Source organism: Mycteria americana, chromosome 2, assembly GCF_035582795.1.
Source record: "Mycteria americana isolate JAX WOST 10 ecotype Jacksonville Zoo and Gardens chromosome 2, USCA_MyAme_1.0, whole genome shotgun sequence".
Classification (NCBI taxonomy): Eukaryota; Metazoa; Chordata; class Aves; order Ciconiiformes; family Ciconiidae; genus Mycteria; species Mycteria americana.
In genome coordinates, this window is record NC_134366.1 from 165,585,179 (window position 1) to 165,611,168 (window position 25,990).

Below are 25,990 nucleotides of genomic sequence, written 5' to 3' on the forward strand. Positions count from 1 at the left end.
TGGTTTCAAGTTAGTCCATTGTGTCCAACCAGTCTGTTGTCTGTACAGATGACTAGCCAAGAAGCTGCTGGATCACACAGAGAACTGGCGATGTTAAGTCTACTGTGTGAGCACACACACACGTCTCTGGTGCTAGACCACAATTATGAAAATCAATTCTTTAGTTATACTTGTAATTTGAGTCTCTTAGCTCTTTCCACACACGTAGATGGGTTATACAGTTCTTCTGAGAAGGGCTGACTCTTCTGCTCATATGCAATAGGTCCAGTCATGTGCTCTGCTGTTGGAGGAAGGTGCATGAGCTCCCTGAGCTGGCATTTGCAGATTTTGCAGCCAGGACTCAGGGCTGGCATGTCTCTTGACTGACTAGTTAGGTAAGGAAGAATGCAAATGAATTTAAATAAAACCATTCAAACTGGCGCTCTCTACTAGGAAGACTAGAGAACATATTCAGCATTTCTAATGACCTTTGTCTGTGTCTCAGGAACAGTCAGGAAGAGTAAATATTTGAGACAAGTTGAAGTGACGTATAGTTATATACACGCACATGGTTATTAATAACATATATTATTAATGTATATTAGTTGAGTATCAGTGTATATTAGTTTATTATTAGTGTGTATATATGGTACATCAGTGCATGTTAGTGTACATATATATATAGTGTTAGTGTACAAGTACACGTATACATATACATAAAAGTGCTGTTTTCCAGCCCCTGTCATAATATAACAACTAACTACATTTAAGTAGCACCAGGCAAGCCCTCGAAAGATTATTGAATTCTTTCATGAAAGCCCTAGATCATCCCCTGAGAGATTTTACAATGTCCCTGTTTCAGTGGCTCATCAGTTTGACAGCTTTGGCAGATTTTGCAAGTATCCCACCCAAACCTGTTTCTCTGTAAATTAAGCTTTCTTTTTATCCTTTCAAAGTGGGTATGGATAATCACTGATTGCTGCCTTCTCTGTAACAATCTTTCTGTACTGAAATACCGTTATTGCGTCCTCTTGCCTTCAGTCTTTCTTTTCTAGATTAACCAGGTTTGTCCAGTATTGGAATATGTCACTCCAAATCACTCTGAGGCAAAGCTAGCAGTTTTTCACTGAACTGGCTCCAAATTATTAACCATCTTTTGCTTTACAGGATTGCAAAGTGTGAAATCTTATTGAACTAAAGGAGAGAATGTCAGTTCTGTAAGCTACTTATCAACAAATTTCAGATGACATTTTGAGGAATACGATAGGGAAAGCCAGATGTGAACTTCCAAATCAGGCACATATGGAGACTGTAAAGAGGTGGAAGACACTGATGAAGAAAATCCTCCCAGGCAATGCCAGCAGAGGAAATAGAGTACAGTGTGAATCTCTTCCTGTATTTTCAAAGCAGTTTAGTGATACTACTGTGGAGAAAGCACTTATATAATACCAAGCCATATGGGGGGTGGAGGTGGTTTCCAGATCAACTCTTCCCTTTCATTCTTAGGAAAGGCAGCTATTTCCATAAACCCTTTCTCCATTCCACTCCACCCCACCCATCACACTTTAAGAAAGGCTCTCTGCAAGTTTGGAACTGAGATCAGCGTTGAACCCAGACATGAAGTGGGAGCAAAAAGATATCAAGAAATCAGTTTCAGAAAAGAAAATGTCCAAAAGTTTCAAAATATCTTTACTGAAAATATGAATATGGAATAAAATAAGTAATTCAAAATGATGTCATATAAATATTTGATGAAAAAAGCATGAGTCCTGGAAATAGTCTTATAAGTTTTAAGATGTTCAGAAATTCTAATAGATTGCAGCTCTTTAGGGCTAAGTCTTACTCAAGCTTTTAAACTGTAAGGAAACAGACACTTCTTTACCACTATTGTCAAGAAATTCTTAACTGAGAAGGAGCTGCAAAGTAGGACATAAGCTCAATTCCAGAGGAGCCCTGGTGCAGGACAGAGCCCATCTTATAAAATCAAATTACTAGTATGAAGCTAAATTATCAGAAACATGGTAAATAGATGTGTTTTGTTTATGACCATTTCTAGGCAGGCTTGATCCAAATCTTAACAATAATTTCTGATTTTTTTTGGTCAGCTAAGCCAGCCTGGTCTTGCTTTGTGTCCTGTCCTAGCTAGTCAGGTGAAGACCCTAACTTTTACAGCATCTGCATTTTCTATGCATATTTCTTACTTATTCCTTACATCAGGACCAGTCTTTTCTTCTGTTTGTACATCACCTCTCAGACCTCACAAGAGTTTTGGCCTCCTAGAGGTCTATTTTGCTCACACTCAGGAGAAATATGAGGATAAAAGGCAATTTTAGGTTGGTTTAGAAGAATATGGTTAATTCATGTACCAGCTGTGAGGAGAACACCATCTCTACTGAGTACCATAGAGTAAATACAAGTGAAAAAGCACTCCACAGGCAATACAATGCTTCTTGGCATTGAAATCCTAAATCTTACAAAAGGGAAGGATTTTGCTTCTGAGCTTTCAGGTTCTCCTGTCACCATAATGGTATCTTGGCATTTAGCTCGGCATTGCTTAGCTTGCTTTCTGGCTGCAGTTGCTTACCCCCATGGTTGTTTTAGCATGCTCCAGTGAGACAATATTTAAGGATGAAGACCAGGCCACTCTTCACACGTACCAAAGTATGTAGCACACAGGAGTCCTGGCTTCAGTTCCTCCCTGTACTATCAGTTTTCTTGTGGAAGATTATACATGTTATAACACTTTCTGTTTTCTACCAGAGAAACTGTTGTTGAAGTTTTTGTGAGGCAACTTGAAATTAGGAGGATATAGTATAAACTAATATTAGCCAGGCTTGGGGTATGTCCCTTCTTGAGGGGAAAAAGTAGTTCAGAGAGAACAAGACAGAGCAAAGAGGGATGATAGGTGGAATGAGAGAAATGCAAAACAATCATGAAAATGCTGGTTTTGATGCCAGCAGGATTAGATCCTGTGGATGAAATGTAGCCATAGATGAAACATCTGAAAAAATGAAGGAATCCCTCCCCAGCATTCATAGGAGGCAATATCATTTCTAACTTACAACTTCTACAATGAAGATCATGAAGAATTCCCACTCTGAGCAGTCTTAGTCAGTAGTTAGTAACCAATCCTCAGCTACAATGAAAACACATTGTGGATAAACACCTTCATTTGTCTAGATGGCAGCCCCAGCTGAGGTGAACCATACGTTTACTTAAGAAGGCAAAACACATGCTGCTAATAGCTTCTGCTGGAGTGGACGTGTGTAACGCTCCACTCTGAGACGGCAGCTTTCTCCTGGGCTCCTGCCTGCATAACATGCTAACACAGAAGATGAGAGAACTGAGCCTCTGCTGATCTTTAATCTACCTGTTCTACAAACCTTTACTAAATCAAGGGCTGCCTTCAGGAGGGAGAGAAAAAAACTGATGCAAGGCAGTGATAGGTGATATAGAGCAGGCAGTGAGCTATCATGCAGGGAGCTCATCCTTTACTCTGGTTAAAAGCCCAGCTTAGACCTTCTGTTTCCCCATACAGGTTGTACTAATTTTAGCACATCTGCATTGTCTTGAATTTTTTCCACCCTTCCCACCTGGGAACTCTGTTATCCTCCACTCTTCTTCTGGTGTGTAAATACTGGAAGTGGTGCTTGTGATAACAAGAAGAAAACCAGTCCCTCAGGAGGTCCTTTACCAGTCCCTCAGGAGGTCCTGCAAACCCAGGTTTTCACAGGAATGTCTAGCCCTAAGGTAGCTCCACTCTCAAGCAAATGTCCCATGGCATCTTAAGGTGGCATGTTTGGGAACAGCTGCTGATTGATATTCCAGGAACCAGAAATATTTTTTATATTTTGTGTCCTTCAGCCTCCTATAACAGAAGGCACTTAGGCTATATATTCTCTTATTCCTTCACTATTAAGATACATTGCTTAATATGACCATATAATAAATCCACCCTTTGAATAAATCAGATCAGTTTTTCAGGGAACCATATGATTAAAGTGTTCAATGAGTTCCTGTGAAGATACTTCTACAATAGCACAAAATCTTCTCACTGTAAAAAGAAATATGTTATTTCCTAGGAAGATAAATAGGAACACAAATGCAAAAAGAAAAAAAGATAAAGAAAGCAAACAGAAATCCTGGTTATTATTGAACTTCTTATGAAATCTATGATAAAAGAACATAAAAAAGGCCATTTCTTCATAGACATATGGCTGAAATGGAGAATGTACTTTTTTCGCAACAGGAAAAGCTTACAATCCTTGTTTGCATTCACTTAAGAAGGTATCAAGCAATGGCTTTAGAACATTTATTTAAAATAAAACATAGTTCACTTGGTACATGTTCACTAAGCCAAGAAAAATGTGCCCAGCACGTTTGATATCTTAACCTTCATGCTACTCATGAAGGTAAGTTAAATGTTCTTGGCTGCACATAAGAGCTGCAATGATCCATAAAAACAGAGGTTAATTAGTATGCCTCTGCTGCAGTCCTCCTCTATTAATACCATAGCATGCGAAGAGCTCTTGTCAGGATCACAACTGAAGGCGCATATTGAGCTCATGTCACTGTTCTGTATTATGTACGTCATGCTATAGAGGAATACTACAAGAAAAATAACGTATAAGCGTGTATGTGTGTGAGTGTGTGTCTGTCTATATATATTTTTATGAGGCACTCCAGCCACCAGTCCATTCTCTGGTGCTGAAACATTCAAAGGACAGAAGATTCTTGCCTCTATGGGCACCAACTGTTCTTTGCTGTTCCAAGCTGCTCTGACACCATGCCAGACTGACAGGGTGGTGGGGATGCTGAACCAGGCCCCTTCCAGAAATCGAGCACTGAGAGATGGACTCTAGTGTAGATCATGTCCATCCTTTCTTTTCCTACAACTGATGCTAACGTTCTATGGACCAGGATGTGTCCCTCTTGACAGGCCTTTCACATCACTTTCCTTCAAACCAGCAGTTAAAAAAGGTTTTCAGTTATCCAAGAATGAGTGTCAGGTCACTGTCCCCTTCATATAAAGATCCTTGCCTTAAACTTAAACTTAAACTCCCCTTAAACTAGTTAAACATTAACATTCCCCTTTCACAGATTTGATACTGTGGCACAGAAGAACAGCGCAAATGTGTGGAGGTCATGTGCAAAACAGCAGTAGCAAATCACAGAGAAGAAAATTGCAAGGTTTTTTATAGTCTTCTGTACCTTACTATTTGCATGATTAAAGAGTCCTCACATTTCTAGTCAGTCTCTCCTGGAAGGCATTTTCAGAGAGGGAGGGAAAGACATGAGAAAAAAATATCTTCTCTTTTTCAGAGAAAGACCTAATAAAGAAGTGTCATGAACTCTAGGGTGAAGGAAACTACATTATCCAGCTTTGTTGAAAGCTTGCTAGTTGAGCAATTGGCTAAGTGGAGACAATTCAAAGGTGAGCAGCAGTAATGATAAGTGGTTTGAAAAGGAACAGAGATATGTTTGTTCAAGAGAAAAGACATAGAAGAAAGAAGATACAACAAAAGGATGTTATAAACGAGCTGGTGATCTGTTCTCCTATTAACTATTCATGACATGAATCAGCCTAGTCTTTAAGATGGAGCAGTCAGAGTTTAGAGTAAATAAATGAAAAAAAAACCTTTTAACCCAAAGAATAAACAAGTAAAAGAAAAAAGACCAGTAGAAATCACTAAATGTAACAAACTGATGGTAGAATTCAGGTCTGGATTCAGACACCTGAATTTTGGGGACTACAATGTAGGTATGCCGAAGCTTCCATTTTATCCAGTGAATCTGGAGAGATTCTCAACAGATCAGATGTAAACGACTACTTTAGTTTCACTACAGGTCTCTCTGGGCTCCACCGTCTGTATTGACTAGATCTCAGCTGACTGTAGCGGGAGCTGAGAGGTGTGAAGGTCATGCAGTCACCTAGTTTAGGAGGTGTCTAAATATGGAGCTGACTCCTAGCCAATCTACTCCTTCAGGAAAATTTAGGAACAGTGAAATAAATCCTGCAGCGATAAAGCAAATTAACTTCATGAGTCACATCTGTCTGTTTAAAGTCCCAAGACTGTAACATTGGTACTTTCTCTAATGCACACTTTCTGTTTTATGCATCTGCAACAGTCATTCTTTGTTCAACTTCTCTGTGGTCTGTGTGCACTGATCCCTTGTGTGCCTCATACTGAAATCAGGGGGTATCGACAGTGCTTACTGCACAAACGTAGCTAGGCACATTCATGGAAAAGTGGGACATGTCCCTGGTGAGTAAATAACAACCTTTGGAACAATTTTTGAGAAGAGTCAATTAACCAGTGCACAAAGTCTCAAGTGTTGTGAATAAAAACTGAACTGGAGACCTTTCCACTGGTGCTGATCAAAGAAAACAAAATACCAACAAGCACAGAACATCAACAAGTAATCTGGGGCCTGCAGGAGGTTGCCAAGGGGAAGGTCAGACTGCCCAGGGTTTGCCTGCAGATCCTGTGCGGGCATCACCCCTGCAGGGTCTGCTGTCTGCATGAGCTCCCTGAAACAGCTCCCCTTAGATGGCACACAGCAAATGACGAAATCCTGCCTAGACTGCCCTGGGATTTTCCTTTGTTTCTCAACATCCTTATCAGGGTTGGCTTTGCCGAGGGTTGAAAAGCCCCTCCTGAATGACAGTTCAATTCAGGGTTTGTTCTTCCTCCTCTACACATAATTTCAGATGGGTGTACCTACATATATCTTGTGGGAGGAAATCTTTGGATCACGTAACAAGTTGCTTATGGCTATTCCCAAGACAGTTCTGTAAAACTGGAGCGGACATATCCCAGAAATGTTTAACTTGGCAGAGACTCTAGAGAAACTGGTCCACACTTCCCATCTTGATTTTTAAGAATCATTTTGCCAGAACCGTCAAGCTTGGCTTTAACAATATTTATAATTAATATCATAGAGGCTTTATTGTTTTAAGCACTGAACTTAATAGGATGGGAAAAGGGCTGTTCAGAGCAGTGGTTTTACCCTTTCCGGAGCACATGAGCTTTTGTTACATTTAAGGGAAGTAGATAAAAATGGTATTGTTTTCTACTGAAAAACTGACAATGTTCAGAATAGATGTAATTATTGTAGGTGCCACTCTAGAAAACAGGAATTAGCACCTCTCATTATGATGAACAGCTCTGAAGAGAAATTCCTTCATTCTTACTTAGTGCACAATGGACAGTCTATTTGCAGCTGTTCTTTCTTGTGCGTTACCGAGACAATGGCAGGTAATTAAAAAATATGGAAGGAACTGCAATATCTAACGTTCAGACTTGGGGGGTTATGAAGTTGCCTGTTAGCTTTTACTACTTACTGCTCCGATATGCGATATGAGCTATATCAACTTTCTTTTATTTGAATTCAGGCAGTTACCATTCTCACTCATCCCATCCTTGGCTTCATGTTCTATTTAGGCATCTGCTGTTCTCAAAGAGAAACAAGGCCAGATCACACAGGAGGTTTTGGAGTCTCCGTTTGTTTAGCTATTGGCTATGAAGCATAACTAGGGTCTCATCCAAACGGATAACCCAGTGTTTATGAGAGTCATGACTTTTTATAACAGTGCCTGATTAGTTGTTAACTGAGAACTATTATAAAGTTTGTGGTAATGTGAGGAGGAAAAAGCTTCTTCCACACACTTCTTGCAGGAAGGACATTTTATCCAATTGTTTCCTCAATACTATTGTCCTGAACAGCATGAGACAATATATGTAACACATGCTGAAGAGAAGGACTGCAAGATACTGCTGGTCCTTTGCTTTCTTTGGGTAATGAATAGTTTTAAGATTCAAGTACCCGAAGCCACATAACAAAATTTTGGCAGGGCTTGATGATTACCAGTCTATTGCCAGGTGTCAAAGGAGGTGCCTTTCTCATGAGCCAGCTGGCTATGTAAGAATATTGCAATCTTAATGCCTGCTTACCCTGTGCTCCCTGAGCAGTAGAAGGGCTGCCTGATTCTAGGGCTGCCAGTTTGTATTTTTGTGCCTTCCCAGCATCATTTTGGCTTCATAAACACTTAGCTCATCTTGTAGCATGCTGGGAAGTGGTGGAACAACCCTCTCAGTTGATTTTTTTTGGCATGGTACCTGTTACTATTGTTGCATATATCTTTTAAGTGAAAAATTGTATTCCTCCATAAAATACTTTTAAAAATATTTATAAAATTATTTTTAAAAGTAACACAAGTAATCATGAAACTAAGTGCAGCCGATGCTTACACTGTATGGCAGGAGCGCAATGAATCAGCTCACCGGAAGGCCACATGAGCACCAGCAAATTGCATGAGAGTGGGTGGGAGCACATGTCTGGGGATAAGAGCTGCAGGGAGCAAGTCTGTGTTCCTTGACAGCAGTGGCCAGCTGTCAGATCTGCTAGGCTACATCATGAAACAATCTCCTGACACTGCTTTGTCATTTGAGCTGTCTTTTAGCTTAGGCAGTAGGAACTATAGGTCTCAAATTCAGTGCCGGTGTCTATATTGAGTACGAACAATGGTTAATAATCCCAGATGCTCTGGATCCTAACACGTGATTTTTCACCTCCTGAATGAAGAGCACATTAGACTTACATTCCATCGTGAAACCCAACCATGTAACAAAGACATGTGGTGAAAAACAGGAGTTACAAAACAATTTGTATCACCATGTGCCTTGTTGACATGAACATTTATGCTTACAAGTGATACTGTCCAGCCCCACAGTATCCATTAGACATATCTAATACATGGAAAGGCAAATTTTATAGTTTTGTAATTTTGTTTCTTCCAAATCTCATGATGACCGTTTTTTTTTATTTATTCTGTATTAAACAACTATAGAGAAGAAAAACATCCAGAAGAAAAACATTTATATGGAAATAAGACACATATCTCAACAAAAAGCATTATACTATCTTCTAGTGTATTAGCTTCCATAAATTCCAGTTAGTTTGGACAGGAAGGACAGAGCCATGCCTTAAGAACAAGAGAAAGATAGACACATCTACTGGAGACTGATTCCATAATGGCATATTCCTTATTTTCCTTATACCATTCCTTATTTTACAGGAATAGAAAATGAGAGCAAAACAGCTCCTACAATTCAATTTTGTTCTAAAACATCAGAATGGCCCCATCTGACTTTAACATCTATAGTGTTATGCCTCGGTAAACTTTCACTTCTTTAGGACTGCTTTGACTCATCTGCTGTTGGATCTTCATGTAATTGTTCTGCACTGTTTCTACTTTCTATTCACTTAGATGTTTCTTTTTCCATTTTGTTACTTTTTTGCTGTTTCAGAAATTACTACACAACTTCAGCAAAATATACATTTCTCAACAGTACTAGTTATTGCAGCTAATGACATGGAAAATGGCAGAAAGCAAGCTCAGATGCCATTTATTTTTCATCTGTCTATGACTAAATCACTGCAGAGCAAGATGTAAAAGAGCTAGGAGGTCATCTATTCTCGTCAAAACAAGGAATACACCTTGTCAGAGACTTATAAGACTCCAATACTAAACAGCACAAGCTGGATAAAACTTCCCCTGGGAAGTTTCTATAGGTGGGAGTAATGGTCACTTTCTGAAAATCAAATCCCTTTTAATAGGCTTGTAGATGGGTACTTAAATACTGATGGTGTGAAAGACCTTCAGCCTTTTCATAAAAGTTAATCCAAAAATTTTATTTTACCTTAAATTATCTCAGCAATAGCATCAGTGACTTGACTCTGGCTAGCTTAGAATTGGTACTACTCATGGTCAGATAATTTAAAACCATTATCTGGACCACAGAGTCTCTCTATTAATTGTGAAGCTTGTAAGGACATTTTTAGAGTCCTCCTACAGTCATTTCAGGGTACTAAGGAAAGTCAGTATAAACTTTCTTTAGTACCCTAAAAATTTCAATCCTGAACAAGAAAGAAAAATTACCTTAAAAGGAGTAAGTATATTCAGAGATCAGGAAAGGTACCAGCCTGATGAATCCAGAGCCTGGAGTTCTTTATTTAAGCAGAGATGACTGTACTGCAGACCAGCTGGTAGAAGTGTCTCATCGCTGTAGGGGGCTGAAACTATTTCATTCCCCTTACTCATTTCACCTTTGTCCACTTCCCTGAGACAATCAGCAAGGGTCGCTAGTCAGCGGCAGCTGTGATAATGGCTTTTTTTTTTATTAGAGACCTCTCTCTTTAACAAGGAGCTGAGAACACGGAAGGCACAGGCCACCAAAACCTGATCAATGAGCTATCAGTCCTATTCAAACAGCCTGGTTTAGAGATGAAAAAAACCACACAGATTTTCAGAAAGTAGTTTTATCACTAGTGAATCCAAAAGCCATCTACTAGGGAGGGGAAGCAGAGGTTTCCTTCTCACCAATTTCTTCTAGGGAAAGCCCCCATGCCTGAAGTCCTGACACTCTTTGGGATTATTTTTCCCCTGTATAAATTGCAGTTCAGGGTCTGTTTCTCTAGCAGTGGCTGTAAATCTCATTATTCTGGACTACTCCAGTTGTCCATGTAACTACTCCAGATTTGCAAGGAATGGGAGAGAAGGCAGAGGATGATTTTTTTGTATTGATTTTCCCTTAGATTTCTACTTGAAAGCACAATGTGGGGGTTATGTTCTGATGATAAGAAACAAACATCGGCAGCAAATGTGAAGGAACAGCATCTAAAATCTGACATGTAAAACCGTGTTTTCTACTGCAAGTGGGTTGAGCAGATGGGGTGTTTTGAGACAAGAAGATGTAGAAAATGTGAATGCTGGTCCTGTGCTGTGTTCCCTAGCACCTACAAAAGCATAAGTGCATGTAAATATTACTTCTCCCCACCCCAATAAGTAGGAAAAGTCTGTCAAAGGACCTAGGAAACAGATCATTTTTTGAATCACAAAATGGATATCGATTGTAAAGAACAATATAAAGTTTTCATATTCCTTTGCTTGTTGGATTAACCAGTATGTTATACTTTGAGTTTGATCCTCCAAGTACCAAAGGAGCTATTCCGAGAACAAATTTCTATTGGGATCAAGGCTCTTTAGAGAAAGGCACTGAGATGAAAGAAAGTTTGGATAACTCTGAAACCTTTCTGAGCATCTTACATTCAACAGACTGTTTCCTATAAAGAAGAAAGCTGGCTAAAATGCAATATCTAACCAGAGGTTTACACAGAATGTTTAATTGGGAGGTTATTTTTTACCCTTTAAAAATAAAATTATTGTAATCACAATTTTTATTTATGAAGCATTTTAAACTACTTCTGCAATGAAAAAGGAAGGTCATGTGATCTCTAAAATTCAGATTACTCTTTTTTTTAAACCAAATCTGAACTTTATCCTCATGCCACTTTAGAGGGATTTTCATATTCTTAGCACCAATATCAAAAAAGATGACCTTATAGTATTTAACCCTCTTAAAATGTCCTTTCCAATCCCAGTCCAATCTGCTCTTACTTTAGAGGTTGCAAAGTACTGATGGTTGATTAAAAACTAGATCTGTAAGACCTTGATAAAATCTACACAACATATAAGCTTCTTTAGCTTCTTTTTTTTTGAAAAAAAAACCAAACAAAAACCAAAACGAAAACGGAGTTCATCAATCTGCAGAGAGCTTCTTAAAGCTGTAGGAAATAGAGATTGTTGCAGAGGAAAGTGTGAAAAGGAAACCTCTGGAAGTAGAGGTAGAAGGGAAACAAATGGTCACACAGAACAGTTTTTTAATGGAAAAAGGGATTAAGACAGGATTACAGTTTTTCCACAGATAACAGGCAGGAGAGACTAAATATGCCAACAGCAGACTGTTCTGAAGACTTAGGGGTGTCTTCTCCTTCTACAGCCCTCATACCCACACTGGAAAAATAGAATGTTCATACCCAGAAAACAAAACAATCCTCTTCTCACCTGGAAAAATGATTCTTTAGGGTGGTTAAGCTCAAACCCTTTGTGGAAATCAAATGAAATGATATCCAAACTGTTTTAACTTTCAAAATGAGCTTTAATTGAATTTGTGGAATCCCCTATGAGAAAAAGATTAGCTGGAAAGTAGGTGTCCAGAAAGCCAGTGGCAGGACTTACAGGGAGGAAATGTCTACTAGGGTGTTCTCATGGAGGACTCTTTTCATTAGACCATTTAATGAAGAAAAGTTTTTTCTTCTTGTTCCCCACTAATCTGACCAAAAACATAATTATGCCTGCAGATGCCTGTCTTCACCCCACCTTGATGGGAAGCATCCCCAGAAGCTGGGTGGATCAGGTATGATGCCAGCTTGGGCCTTCTGGCCTGAGTACTCCTTGCAAGACAAGAGGCAGACAGTGGTTGTTCCCCACCAACTTTGTCTTAATTGCTCCTTGTAGCCTTCACCTCCATCTCCTCTGCCAGTATGCTAGACACCCAAGAAAATATTCACAAGGCTTAGGTAAGACACTGAGAAGAAGTTTTATTTCCATATAAGAGGACCTTCTCTTGGTGGATTTTGAGATGATGCCTGCAGAGAAAGGGGTCTGCTTGCTAAAGACCGTGTTGGAGTGAGATGTAAAAAATACAGCCAAAGATACTAATGCATTGTGGCTTTAGTACCTTCTAGCACCTGCTAACTCCACTGAAACTGCACAAATGTAGTGCTAAAGTAGAATAATTTTCTCTATTTGGCTTCTCAGGGCTTAAAAAATGGAGGATTTCTTCTAATTTGAGTCTTAGTCCCTCCCGATAGCTTAGCACAGCAGTGGCAGTGCAGCTTTGCTGGTGAGCTCTGCGCACCAGCTAGGGAATTTTCTTTTCATGACTGATGCAGAACCTGCTACAGTGAGAACAAGAACAAACACCTCACCAGAGGATGAATATAAGCATCACACAGATCTGGACTGATTTCACCTGTCATCTCAAACAACTGCAGAGAAGATTCTTGTTTCATAAGATACCATCAGGTGCTCTCAATCTACCAGAAATAATGCAAATAAAATGTTTCAGAGAGGCTTTATGTTATTTTTTTGAACACAGGTTCAAAATCCACAGGTTATTTATGATGGTAGAATACAGCCTAACAACTTTGCTTAGCTTGAAAGCAGCCTCCCACCCATATTTCCCTATTGCTTTATCCAGGCTTCATTAGTCTCATTGGTCTAGAGAGATCTTGGATGGAGAGTAGAAGTGTGGCCATCACACAGGAGAAGTCTCTTAATTATGAGTAAAATTACTTTTGTCTGAATAGCAGTCCTGTAAGGTTGCGATCTTACTACAAGATAAAAGGTAAGTGCTGGACTGATTTTTAAAGATATTTAGCTACTTAATTTCTGTGATGTTCCCTTCCCAGACATTTTAAGCCTCCATTACCAGCTTCAGTCATAAGAAATTTTGTAAATCAGATATTAACCTCCTTGCACAATAATTGTTTTCAGATATGTATAACTTGTCATATGTATGTGTGGTGGAGGAAGAGGCAGAGCGACAGTTATCTGAGACACTCTTTATAATTAAATGGTAATATTTGAGGGTTTAAAATGTTAGACAAATTTAAAGTAAAGATGAATTGCTGGAGAAAGAGCAGGTAAGGACACCAGAGATATATTATAAATTAATTTCTTCACAAAGTCATCATTTCAATATGTGTCTGGATTTAATATGTCATTCATTTAAAACTTAGGGATTTTTTATGACGAGAAATAGAAATGAAAATGAAATTTAATGGAGGTTCCTGCTCTTAATTGAGGGCAATTTCACAGCATTTTCACAATGAGGGAAATGACATGTTCATTGTTTTTGAAACTTTTGCAGTAGCTAATTAAGAAAGTAAGTTCTACTTTCTCTTTTCATTGCCTAGATATGATGAAAGCAGAATTACCTTCTGTGTACTTACAATAAAATCAAGGTAAAAAGGAAAACAGTGTTTCTGAAGTGGTTATTAACAAAGTACAGCACTGAGTGTCAACCTTTTTGAAACACATATATATCAAAACAAAATATTGACCCAAAATTTCAAACAGGTAGTGGAAAGTGATGATATTCTTGGAACGAATTGGACTCAAGAAAACTTAGAACCTTGTGTTTGTTGTTTATTCATAATCACAATGTGTTGAAAACAAAACTGGAGGACATTTTATGGCTGCCATTTCTGGTTGGTTGATATAACTACATATATTAAGCACAAGCAGCTAACTAAATTTCATTAGTAGATATTTAAATTAATGATTTGATCAATAACTGGTAAACCAAGACTGTTTTTACAACACATTATTTAGTCTGTCCTACCTTCTCTAGCTTGCTTCTCGGATAATTCTATCTTTCTATGGTACAGTTTTTCTGGTACTCATCAGCCGTGGAGTCTCATTTAACTAAGCCAAGCTCTGAAATGTTTTAGATCATCACTAAAATTCTAATTTTGTAATGAAAATTGGGAAAGAAGTAGACACAGATGCTCCCTCAGTTTCATAGAGTGCTGGGATTTCCAAATGGTGTCACACAGATAATACTGTAGAGTTAAGTGCATAAACTTCATTAGCAATGAATGCTGGGGTAAATCTCCTTTGTATCCACAGTACTCTTCACTTTATTAATAGAGTGATTAGAGTTAGGAAATTCATTGTAATTGAAAATGCTAATATGTACTTCTTAACAACCCCAGGTGCTTTAAAATAAAATATAATAATTAAAAAAATCGGATCCTTGATGAATTAGTCACTTTCGAAAATACGACTAGAACTCCTAACTTTCTGAAATACTTCTGAAAATTTTACTCAAAAGTCTTGTGGAGACTAAATGGTGATGGAGGAGGAAGGATTAAGATGTAGGAGCTTAATTACACAGAGTTTTGGAAACATGGAAACCAGAAATTAAGTAACTTAAAAGTTTTTAAAAACTTTGGCCAGGCTCCTTAAAGTATTTTCCATCATACAGGTCTGCACTTTGCCCTCTTCCTTCCTGTACGGTAAGAGAATGAATTACAATTAGCTTAAAAGCTGAACTTGCACCTGAGGATATTTTCTGTGGACAGTGAACCAAGGAAGCTAATTCAGATTTACAGCTATTCAGTTGAGACCATAACATGGCACACAGACATTTCGACAGAGCAAAATGACTTTGACTGTCAAACTGGAAAACCTCATAGCAACACTGAAATAGAGCAAGGAGTCCTTCAACCCTGAAAACCCCATAAAAGGAAGAGATCCTAGACTGCTGGAAAATAACATCTGGAAAACAAACTATCACATCTAACTGTCCAAATTTCAGCTCAGAGTAGTGCAAACAACAAAAAAAGAGTTTTTTCCCCCTAGGGGGATTTTGGTGGTTTCACCTATTTTCATCGCACTCTACAAAAATTTCAGCTCATCTACATGAAATCTATCAGGAAATACAGAACTATCTCTTGCTTTCCACCACAAGACAGAAGCTGATACCGTAGAAACTTCATATTTGTATTCCAGAAAATCTGCAAAGACTCATTTGGGGATTCTCCAAACCCCAAACAGATCCTTACTTATGAGTATTATTGTTTCCTTGTACAGCTCCGCATGTCTGATGGTACCTCTTGTTTGTCTCTAAAACATAGGTTATAAAATGTTTGGCTCACAGTTGGGTGACTTTCCATGACTGGCTCTTTTAGACATTACACAATACTGAATAATGATAGCAATAGCATTTATAGTTATTAGAATGACGGCTGATTAGAGATGACAAATATAAGGGATATTGAGAAATTGGAAGGGTCATTTTGAGAATGCAGAAACTTGATTTCTTAGTTTTAATGTAATGAACAGAAGTATTGAACAGTAATGAACAGAAGTATATCTGAAGCATTTATATAACCTTTATAATTATAAAAAATTAGAGTCTTATTCTGCAATTACTTATGGAAGAGCATACCATTCCTTGCTGCATTTTTTAACTCATGTCATTTTTTCTTTAATTTTACTGGTCTTCTGGTTTAAACGAAGTAAGGACAAAACCAGACCCTATGGGACCTATTTAGCAAGCTGTCGTACTTCATGTGATGTGTCGTATGTATCACGTGTCAATACAATTACCCATTGTAATTATCTATTTTTTTCAGTTTAAGAAGTGGGAGCTATGTGGGGTGGAAACAAACCTTGAGAGATTTTAATTGTCACCCATTACTATAAAAAGTACCAGCACTACCATTGGAAGCCATAAAAAGCTTGACCCTGCTGTAAGAAACCTTACGTTTAGACAGTTTATGAGAAGTAGAGGAGAAATAAATCAAAGTGGAATAGAATTTGGAATTCCTGGAGTTATTATCTGGAAGAATTACACAAATAATTATTCCTCTATTTTCTCTGCACATGTTTAGCTCTTCAGCCATATTTTTATAAATTTTCAGAAGCACATCACAACTATTGGCCTGCACACACTTTTTTCCCTCCTTTATATATCAGAGCTATTTTCTAGAAAGTCATAGAATGAATTTATTAAATTTCATCAGGATTTAATCCTTACTTTTTAAAATGTGATATGCATTAACTGGTAATATGATTTTTACATTCATGTGAACTACACATCCCTTGTATCATGACATATATGTCTTCAAGATAAAAAAATGCTAGCAGTCACTGGATTACTGCCTGCGGATACTTATCAAGGGAGCATGAACAAGGTGCTCAAGAAAAGCAGTCACCTAAAATGTGACATTGCCAGTCTTGTTAAAGAAGATATGTTTAGAAATTCCTTAAATGAGCCACTACTTCAGAGGCAAAGGGAAAGAATAGAAGACTGAGGGAAACAGGTTCTCCATTCCTCAAGACATTCCAGTATTGGAATATTTTGTCATTGATGTTGTCCCAAATACAAATGAAAAACTGAAAAGGATATTATATGTATTTTTATATATATATATATTTATAGGTGTGCGTAATAGCACAGTTTCAACAGAATTAATCGGAAATATTTCAAAATGTTTTGTTCCTAAATTTTGGGTTAATTTATCATTAAATTGAGTTTTAGAAGAGATCTTTCCTTTCGTGTCCTGATGTCTGTATTTTTTCTCTTGTGGGCATTTTCCTTGGCCTGAATACATTTTCCCTTATGCATTTCCAGTCATATGATGCCTATGACACACTACTTTGATTGGTTATAGGTGAGTCTCAACTGCAGTGAGGTAACTCTCCAGGAAGTTCTGCCTTCAGAGGACAGCACAGTCCTAAAGCCTTGCAAGGCACTGGGCCAAGACAAAATGCACCGTTCAACACTGACTGATTAGAAACAAATACTTCAGATCCAACCCCTACTTCCCCCCTCACCAAAAAACAAAATATCTTTTTTTTTTTTTAATCCCAGCCAAATTGAAACAATCTGTCTTCATTTTCCTAATACAAAATAAAATTTCAGCAAAATTTAATTTCTCAAAAAAAAATGTTGTCTTTGTAGAAATTTCATTTTCCCTGAGAAAATAAAATAATTCTAATGGAAAATCCTCAGAATCATCTGGAACAGGGGAATCTTTTGCTAATGTTTTATAAAGATTTTTACAATTAAGTCTACAAAACAGTGATCAAAGTAAAGCTTACAAAATATTAGTTTATAAAAGATTACACAAGAAGAGAAATGCAAAATACCCCAAACTCACAAATAAAACAAAAGCCATAAAAATGTGGTCCTACAGTTAAAATGAGAACAAAGCATCCTAGGTAGCATCCCTCAAAGCCTCTTCAGTCAGTAGTGGCTAGAGAGACATTCTGCCATAGGTAACTCGCATTACTCAGCACAGTCATGCATTCATACTGAGTCATTAGTCAGTAAAGTCTAGAATATGACATTTTCCCAGATCTCTGTATAAGAGCATGGCTTTCGAGAAGTAAATGAAATAATATTGAGAAGCAATACACATATCTATACAACAGGACAAAATGAATGGCTAAGTTCATTTGAGAATGAAATAGCAGTGTAACATGTTTATATATACAGGCTGTATCTTGATCTTAATGCAAGTTTTTAAACAGCAGGTGAACCTTCTGATATTTCAGTGGAAATGTAAAAAAGATTTTTTTACAAAAAATCTCCAAAGCATTGGAGATGCTACATCTCATTTCTGCTGCCTTGGTACAAAATAATAAGCAGCAAACTTCTTTTTATTCAATGTCTTTTATTCTGGATTGGAAAGGATGATGTATCCAAGACAACCATACCTGCTCAGATCGGAAGTTCACCTAGCCCAGTATGCTATTGTGCATAGTGGCCAAAAGGAGATTTTTAGGGAATAGTTTAAGAACAGAGAAAGCATACAGAGATACTTCCCTGCAGTGGCCTCCCAGCTCCAAATATTCATCTGTGAGCCAGAGGTGATGTTTTAGTATTTCCTCTGCTTAGATAAAGTTCTTCTCCATGAACTTGCTTAGTTTTCAGTCAACTGATACAAGTTTTGGTATCCACAACACTCTAAAACATGAGGTTCCCCAGTTTAACGTCTCTTGTGTAAAGAACCATTTTTAAACACCTGCCAGCTGCTGTTTCATTTGATGGCCTCTTCTTCTTGTATGGGAAAGGACAATGAACAGCCATTCTCTATTCATCCTGTTTCCCAGAGAAAACCTTTAAGATGTCATCTCAGATTGATACACACCAGCAAAATAACAGCATGAAACTCACTTAACCTGCACAAATCAGGTGGCATCACATTGGAGTCAGGGATGCTACAAAAGCCCTGTCTTGTCCAATTATCAGTTCCAGTTAATACAAAAATAAGATTGTTTCTCCAATACCTGTCGCTGATTTTCTGTCTCTAGCCTCAGTCTGGCTTCTACACATCTTCTGGTCTCCAGGAAGGCTTGACGTTGTGCTCTGTCTGATAGGTAGCTAATGAAGATTCCTGCGGTGTTCATACACATAAATAACACTGCCTGAGCCGCTATCTGCAATGAACAACAAATAGGATTTGATCAGACAAGAGAAGCAAAAACATCTGTTTAAAAAGAGAGAGAGAGAGAGAGAGAATGACGACTCTGCAGTCATGTAGGCTGTAAAACTAAACCGTTAGGAAAGTTTTGCATAAAAGAATCTCTTGGATCTTAATTAGAGGAATCAAACGTGTAAAAATCTCTCTGCCTTGAGGAAGAAATATGCAGTATTTGGGGGCATTAAACTCTAGTTGAACCACAAATGATGTTTCCAAGAACTGACTCACAGGGCTCTAGTCAGGAATTATTACAAACATAATTAACAATTTGTTTTTGCACTGCCTCTTCTGTAAAAGCAACTTTGTGATTTGTTCCATGGCTTAGTTCGAGAACAAAGCCATATTGAAGAAAACAAAGAGTGTCAGTTAGCTAAGAATTAATATCAGTGATAATAGTTATTCTCTTATTATTGACCAAATTAAATAAATTCATTTTCAGCTGATGCCAAAGCACAAGCTTGCACAACCTGAATCCTGAATCATTCAACAGGGGAAGCTGAAAGGATAACCAAATGCTTGCATAGCCTGTGCCTGTGTACACAGACCTTTTCTTCACTGATGCCTACTTAAGAGCTGCGCTCTTTTTCCTTGTAGAAGGTGCGTCACAGCTTCTTCCTTTGTAATATGAACTTAAAAGAGCCAAATGGGAGTGGATCCTTGGACAGTGTAAATTCCAGTGGTTTATTTGTCTTTCATTGATACCTCTTTGTGCTCTGTATGTTTGTAAGGCAGAGCCTCACTTCAATCAACACCATTGAAGTGAGGGTTATTTGGGAAACCGAGTAAGAAACATACACTATTTGCATCCACTAGAGACAGAATACAGACCTGCAGTTTCAGTAGCTTTATCCAACACCTCATCCCTCCTGTATGTTACAAATTCTTGTGAAGTCCTCTCAGTTCCTACTTAGAATTATAGAATCATAGAATCATTTAGGTTGGAAAAGACCTTTGAGATCTTTCCAGTCCAATCATAAACCTAACACTGCCAAGTCCACCACTAAACCATGTCCCTAAGCACCACGTCTACACATCTTTTAAATACCTTCAGGGATGGTAACTCAACCACTTCCCTGGACAGCCTGTTCCAATGTTTGACAACCCTTTCGGTGAAGAAATTTTTCCTAATATCCAATCTAATCCTCCCCTGGTGCAACTTGAGGCTGTTTCCTCTCATCCTATCACTTGTTACCTGGGAGAAGAGACCGACCCCCACCTCTCTACAACCTCCTTTCAGGTAGTTGTAGAGAGCGATAAGGTCTCCCCTCAGCCTCCTTTTCTCCAGGCTAAACAACCCCAGTTCCCTCAGCTGCTCCTCATAAGACTTCTGCTCTAGAGCCTTCACCAGCTTCGTTGCTCTTCTTTGGACAAGCCAAATTCTTCACTCTGCCTTTTTAAATTTGCGAGAGGGTCAAGAGTGAAAAATAAGTCCAGAAGTAATTAATATTCCTCAAATGCAGCACGTAGGGCAAAACTGCTCTGACTGCTACCTTAGCTAGAGAAGCCACTGGGGACAGTGAACCTGCTGAAAGTCTGCAAACTGCAGCTCCCCATCTTCTTGCAAAGGTCCAGTCACAGCCACTGTGCTGATGGGATCCCACTGAGTGCACCCTGTCTTGCAGGATCACACCTCTCTCCCAGTGGCAGACCAGCCGTGGAGCAGGAGGGGCTTACATTACCCTGTTGGCCACATTGCCTGCCCAGCAGAGCTGTCCAGGCTCTGACAGCTATGGACCATAATGCTATGGGTGATACCTACAGGATCATAACAACATCAGAACAGCCATGCCAGGACAGATCAAGTGTTCACCATTCAGGATCCTGTCTCTGACAGTGGACAACAGAGAGTGCCCAGGTAGAAGTACAAGGATAAAACAGTCGATAAGAGTACAAGAATAAAGCAAGCATCCAGTGATGTTTTGTCAAAACAGTCTTGAACACTACAGCAATCTGTGGCTGCACAACATTGTAGGCTAGAGGTTGCATTTTTGTAGTATTATCTGATAATCAGTCTCCCTAAAATCAAAGTGTTGCTTGTCCTAATAGAAGAGAGAAAACATTTAGCAAAACTCCCTAATCTCATTGTGATGCTGTGCCTCAGATCTGCAGGTCTCACTCCTCACATTCACATGGGTCTGAAAGGGAGATTTGATATCAAATCAAATGCATCTGGCAGAAACTTCAGGTTTATATATTCCCATATTTCTGAATCTGGAGTATTGTTCTATGATAGTACACGGAATCAATTTACAATTTATATGCCATGATTAGATAAGAATGCATATCCTGGCTCCAGCTGAAGTTTTGTTTAACCTTTGCCAGTAACAGACGTCTAGGCAAAGCTTGTGAGAAATAGGGCATGGTTAGCATGATCCTTGCATCCTCCTGGCTTCCAGGATCCTGTGGTTTACAGCACCTCTGAGCTGTATACTCTATCCGTCTACTTAACTTTTTCTGACACTTTTCTGAAGTTAATTGTACCTTTGGCCCCTATGGCATTCACTGACAAAGATTTCTATGACTTAATTAGGCATTTTGTGATAAAAATGTTTCCTTTTGTTTGCTTTAATTCACAGTCTTATCATTTCTTTGAGTGCCACATCATGCTTATAATATGAGAAACAGTGACTAATCATTCCCAATTCATCTTCCTCTCACCACTGCTGATTTTACTGACTTATAGCATTACCCATCGCAGCCTTTTATTTTCTAAAAGGAAGGAATTTGAGACTATTTAGTCTCACTGCATTTGTCACTATTCCACCTCTGTGCTTACTGCTTTTTCCCTGTTATCTACCTTACCCTGTTTTACTGGAGACAGGCTGCTCTGCACCAGCCAGCTTCCCCCAGACACTCTCCACCTTTGCTCCAAGATAAAACAGAGAATGCGGTAATTCAGCCCATGAGATAACTCCTTTCTGATGCCAGCTACTAAGAGGCGTATGATGAGCTGACATGAGATAAGACCAGTTCAGAATTACATTGTTCAGCAAGACAACAGAAATCAACTGTGCGTAGCTGGAGGAGTCAACATTTCATACCTTTTTGACTGACTTGAAGATAATCAATGCTTACATGCTAGGAAAGTTAGGGTATAGGGTGAAAAAAAAAAAAAAAGCCTTTCGCAACATTTAAAATATGCATTTCAATGGTGAAAGCAGTGGCAGGGTGCTCTCCTTTGCTTGCAGATTCAATTGCAAGTTCCTCATGACTCCAGTTAGGACACCGGTCTCTGCTAATACTCAGGACTAGTGCCACTCACTTCAGCAGATCTCCTTAGAGCAAATGCAGTAGAATTTGGCCTTCAATTAGATTTCAAGAGCACATAATTTGATTTGGACAAAGGGAATTATGGAAAACATGTTACAGGTTGTTGTGGTTTAGCCCCAGTCAGCAACCAAGCACCACACAGCTGCTCGCTCACCCTCCCCCCCTGTGGGATGGAGGAGAAAATGTGAAGAGCAAAAGTAAGAAAACTCATGGGTTGAGACAAGAACAGTTTAATAATTGAAATAAATTAAATAATAACAATAACAATAACAATAACAATAATAATAATAATAATAATAATAATAATAGTAATGAAAAGGAAAACAAGGGAGAGGGAGAGAGAGGAACAGGAACAAAACCCAGAAAAAAACCCAAGTGATGCAACAGTTCACCACCCGCCGACCGATGCCCAGCCAGTCTCCAAGAAGCGATCGCTGCCCCCCGGCCAATTCCCCCCAGTTTCTATACTGAGCATGACTCCATATGGTATGGAACAGCCCTTTGGCCACTTTGGGTCAGCTGTCCTGGCTGTGCCCCCTCCCAGCTTCTTGTGCACCTGGCAGAGCATGGGAAGCTGAAAAGTCCTTGACCAGTGTAAGCACTGCTCAGCAACAGCCAAAACATCAGTGTGTTATCATCAACATTATTCTCATCCTAAATCCAAAACACAGCACTATACCAGCTACTGGAAAGAAAATTAACTCTATCCCAGCTGAAACCAGGACAAGGTAAAACAACAGCTTGCTCAGAGGCAGAATCTGCTTTTCTTACATATAGTAGTCTGATTGAAACCAATCTAAAGAGTAAAGAACTATGTCTTGCAAGGATACTAATCCATGGCTCTTGTAAATAAAAGAATAAAAAAGATATATAAGATTTGAGTCTCTCATTGCCACTCCTTTTTCCTACAGCTTACTGTGGCCAATTCCAGAAGTCTTGCAGGATTTTCTACTGCCTATCAGAGCCACAAGCCAGGGCAGACTCTGATTTTATAATATGTACACATTTCATATCTTTTTAACTGACCTGAAGATAATCAATGCTCACACAGTAGGAAAGCTGAGGTATAATGTGAAAAAATGAAAATCTTTTCGCAATATTTATAAGCTCTTTAGTCTATTTGTACCTTGCACAGTACTCAAATAAGCAACTGTAGCAGAGACAGGAATTGATCTTATAAAGCCATGAGTGATAAGTTTTGATGTTTAAATAGGGCTCTGGGGAGATCTGCTTCTTGAATATTTAAAAAATGCAAACAAGAAGATACCCATCACCATGTTCCTTGGGAATATCTGTGTAACAGGATCAGCACTGTCCCTGCTGAACCTACAGTTGCACATAATCGCATAATAAGATGAACAGAGCTAAAGGAAGTTACTTGACAAGATCATGTAAGTAGTCAGAAGCAACCATTAAAATTTTTACTCCAAAACTCTGCTTCCCATATTTCTCATAGGAGGCAATTAAGAGCTTAGTTCACAGAGAAATAATTTGTCAAATAAATTTACATTTATAAAGTGTCCTTCATGCAGGCACCTCAGGGTCCTTTGCAAAGTCAATATAAAAACTAGTCAAAAACAAAGGCAATGAAAGGAGAGGAGGCAGGTCAGACAAGAAAGCTAAGTTTAAATTTGACAGTACACATTGATTCAAATAATTTCATTTTTATCTGTCACTCATTGTATGAAAAGGGCTTTGACAAAACAATGGAAACCAAGATAACATTTTGAGTGGATTTGGGAACCACCAGATCTCAGACAAAGAAACAATTAAAAGGCACTGGACACAGCTGGTCAGGAGGAAGTATCAATCAAAGTAGGTACAGTGTAAGAGAACAGGAAAAGGAAAATTCATTGAAAAGACAGTAAAGTAGCTCACAAGTCTGTTGTGAAGGGGTAGGTGAATCAGCTGCAGACAGCTTTTCAAGACAAAATTGAATGTAGTTCAGGAAACAGGAAATTCAGAAGGGTACAGGTGAGTTTTTGAGAGCAGAGCTGGGCTAAGCATAGCAACAATTTGTAGGCATTTCTGCTATTAAGAGCACCTAACTGAGTTTGCCTTGATTTCGAGTTTATACAGATTCCTGTAAGTTTATGAGCAACTGGGAGTGAGTTAAAGAAGGGTTTGCAAATGCCAGAAGTTTCAAAACTTCAAAAATCATAACTGAAGTGTGTTTTAATTTTGCCACAGGTTTCCTCTTTCAAAAGGTGCAATTGTCCATCAGGGAATATAAATTCATAAGGGCAGCTGTACAGTCTCCTAATTCAGTGCTTTCTAAGACCTGCCATTAATAGACATATATGGAGTGTATAGTGATTGACTGAGTTCAGCACTTCCAAAGAGCCCATAACCTGAGGAAAAGTGAATACTTACGAACATTCAACAAACCTAACAGATTGGAAATATGTTGATTGATAGCTAGCCCTAAAAGATAGTAATTGCCACAGACAATCTTCATCATGAATAGTTGAACCGATGGTAGCATACATTCACATGGAAAGCACAGAGGAGGTGGAGGAGAGAAAGCCGAAAAAGTTTAGAAACAATTCTGAAATCCAGGAGGACACTGAACTTGTGTGTTACTACCTCAAGTGCAGAAAGAAATCCTAGTGTGTTCTGCAGAAATAAACCTATTATTAACCTCTTCAGCAGGTAATTTTGTTCTGATGCATAGAAACAGTGCGTTGGGGCTAATCTCGCCAAAACACATCTGCAAAGTAAAGAAATAGTTTTCAATGTAATCTGTAGTTGGACATTCTCAAGGCAGATCAGTCCTAAAGATCAGGAATTTCATTAATTCCTGAAATGAGCCTGTGGGAAATTATTTAGCTATTTTCCTATTTTGCTTTCTAATTTTGAGTTGGCTTCAACAACGGATTAGAGTAGTTCTTGTCTGTTTTGGGAAAACTGGGAAAGTAAAGCTGTTGTGCTTCTTTAAGAGTGTTTTCAACATGTGCCACATAAAGAACTGGTTGCTATGGTAATTATTACTGGTTAATTAGGTTTGGAGAAGCATTTTAATTCATCATTAGTTGTTTAACTAAAAATACCAGCTCGCCACAAGGTTGTCTTTTGTAACTAAAATGTCTCAGAAACCCCATTGTCCTCTCTCCCTTCTCCATCACCCCCTTGCTTAGGTTACTTCGTGGGAAAATAACTTATGCTCTTATAAGAACTGATCACCAGGAATGAACTGAGGGTTGCATGAGAAATGTGGGATTTGAGACGAAAATGGTCTACTTTGTATAGAATAGGAACTGCTGGCAGCACAGACTCTACCTACCACTCTCTCACTTCTGGGCTGCAGCGAGCTTCTATCTCCAGCTGAGACCATGATTTTATGAATCAAAGCTCCTGGCAGTGAAACTAGTAGGTACCTGTATCTCTGTACTGCCTCTTGCCCACCTTGATCCCTCAGCACAGCTTCCCCTTTGTCGTGCCAGATCAATTATTTGTGGGACCATACTGTGAACTATATCAGGGAACTTGGCCAACTTAAAAAACAAACATTTGGCGTTGGCAGTGATTTTCCTATCTAGAGCAGTCGTCTGATTGAGTTCATAGCACAGCCTCCACAGGGAGGGGAAGCATGTGAACATTCATAGTTGGCACTGCTGCCAACTCATTAAACTGAAATCACTGCTGCCTTATTGTTAAATCACCTTGTAAGGAGTTTTTTTTATTCCCCAGGTTCACTCCTTCTGACTTCTCCTGGGTCTAACTGCTAAATGCCAATGGCCATGATAGATGTTTTTTGTTTGTTTTACATTGTGGGTGCTTCTTCATCGACATTTATTGGAAATCAACCTGTCCCACAAAGGTGCCCAAACTGCTG

The 25,990-nt window shown here is 38.7% G+C and overlaps 1 protein-coding gene across 2 annotated transcripts in view; it reads right to left on the reverse strand.

The window, feature by feature from the left end:
• ADCY8 (adenylate cyclase 8) overlaps window positions 1-25,990 on the reverse strand; it is a 132,529-nt gene that overhangs the window by 81,651 nt on the left and 24,888 nt on the right. For both annotated transcript variants that reach the window (XM_075495274.1, XM_075495273.1), the window contains exon 2: window positions 18,692-18,841. In XM_075495274.1, coding sequence (XP_075351389.1) covers window positions 18,692-18,841 — 150 coding nt within the window. The remainder of the gene's footprint in view (window positions 1-18,691; window positions 18,842-25,990) is intronic.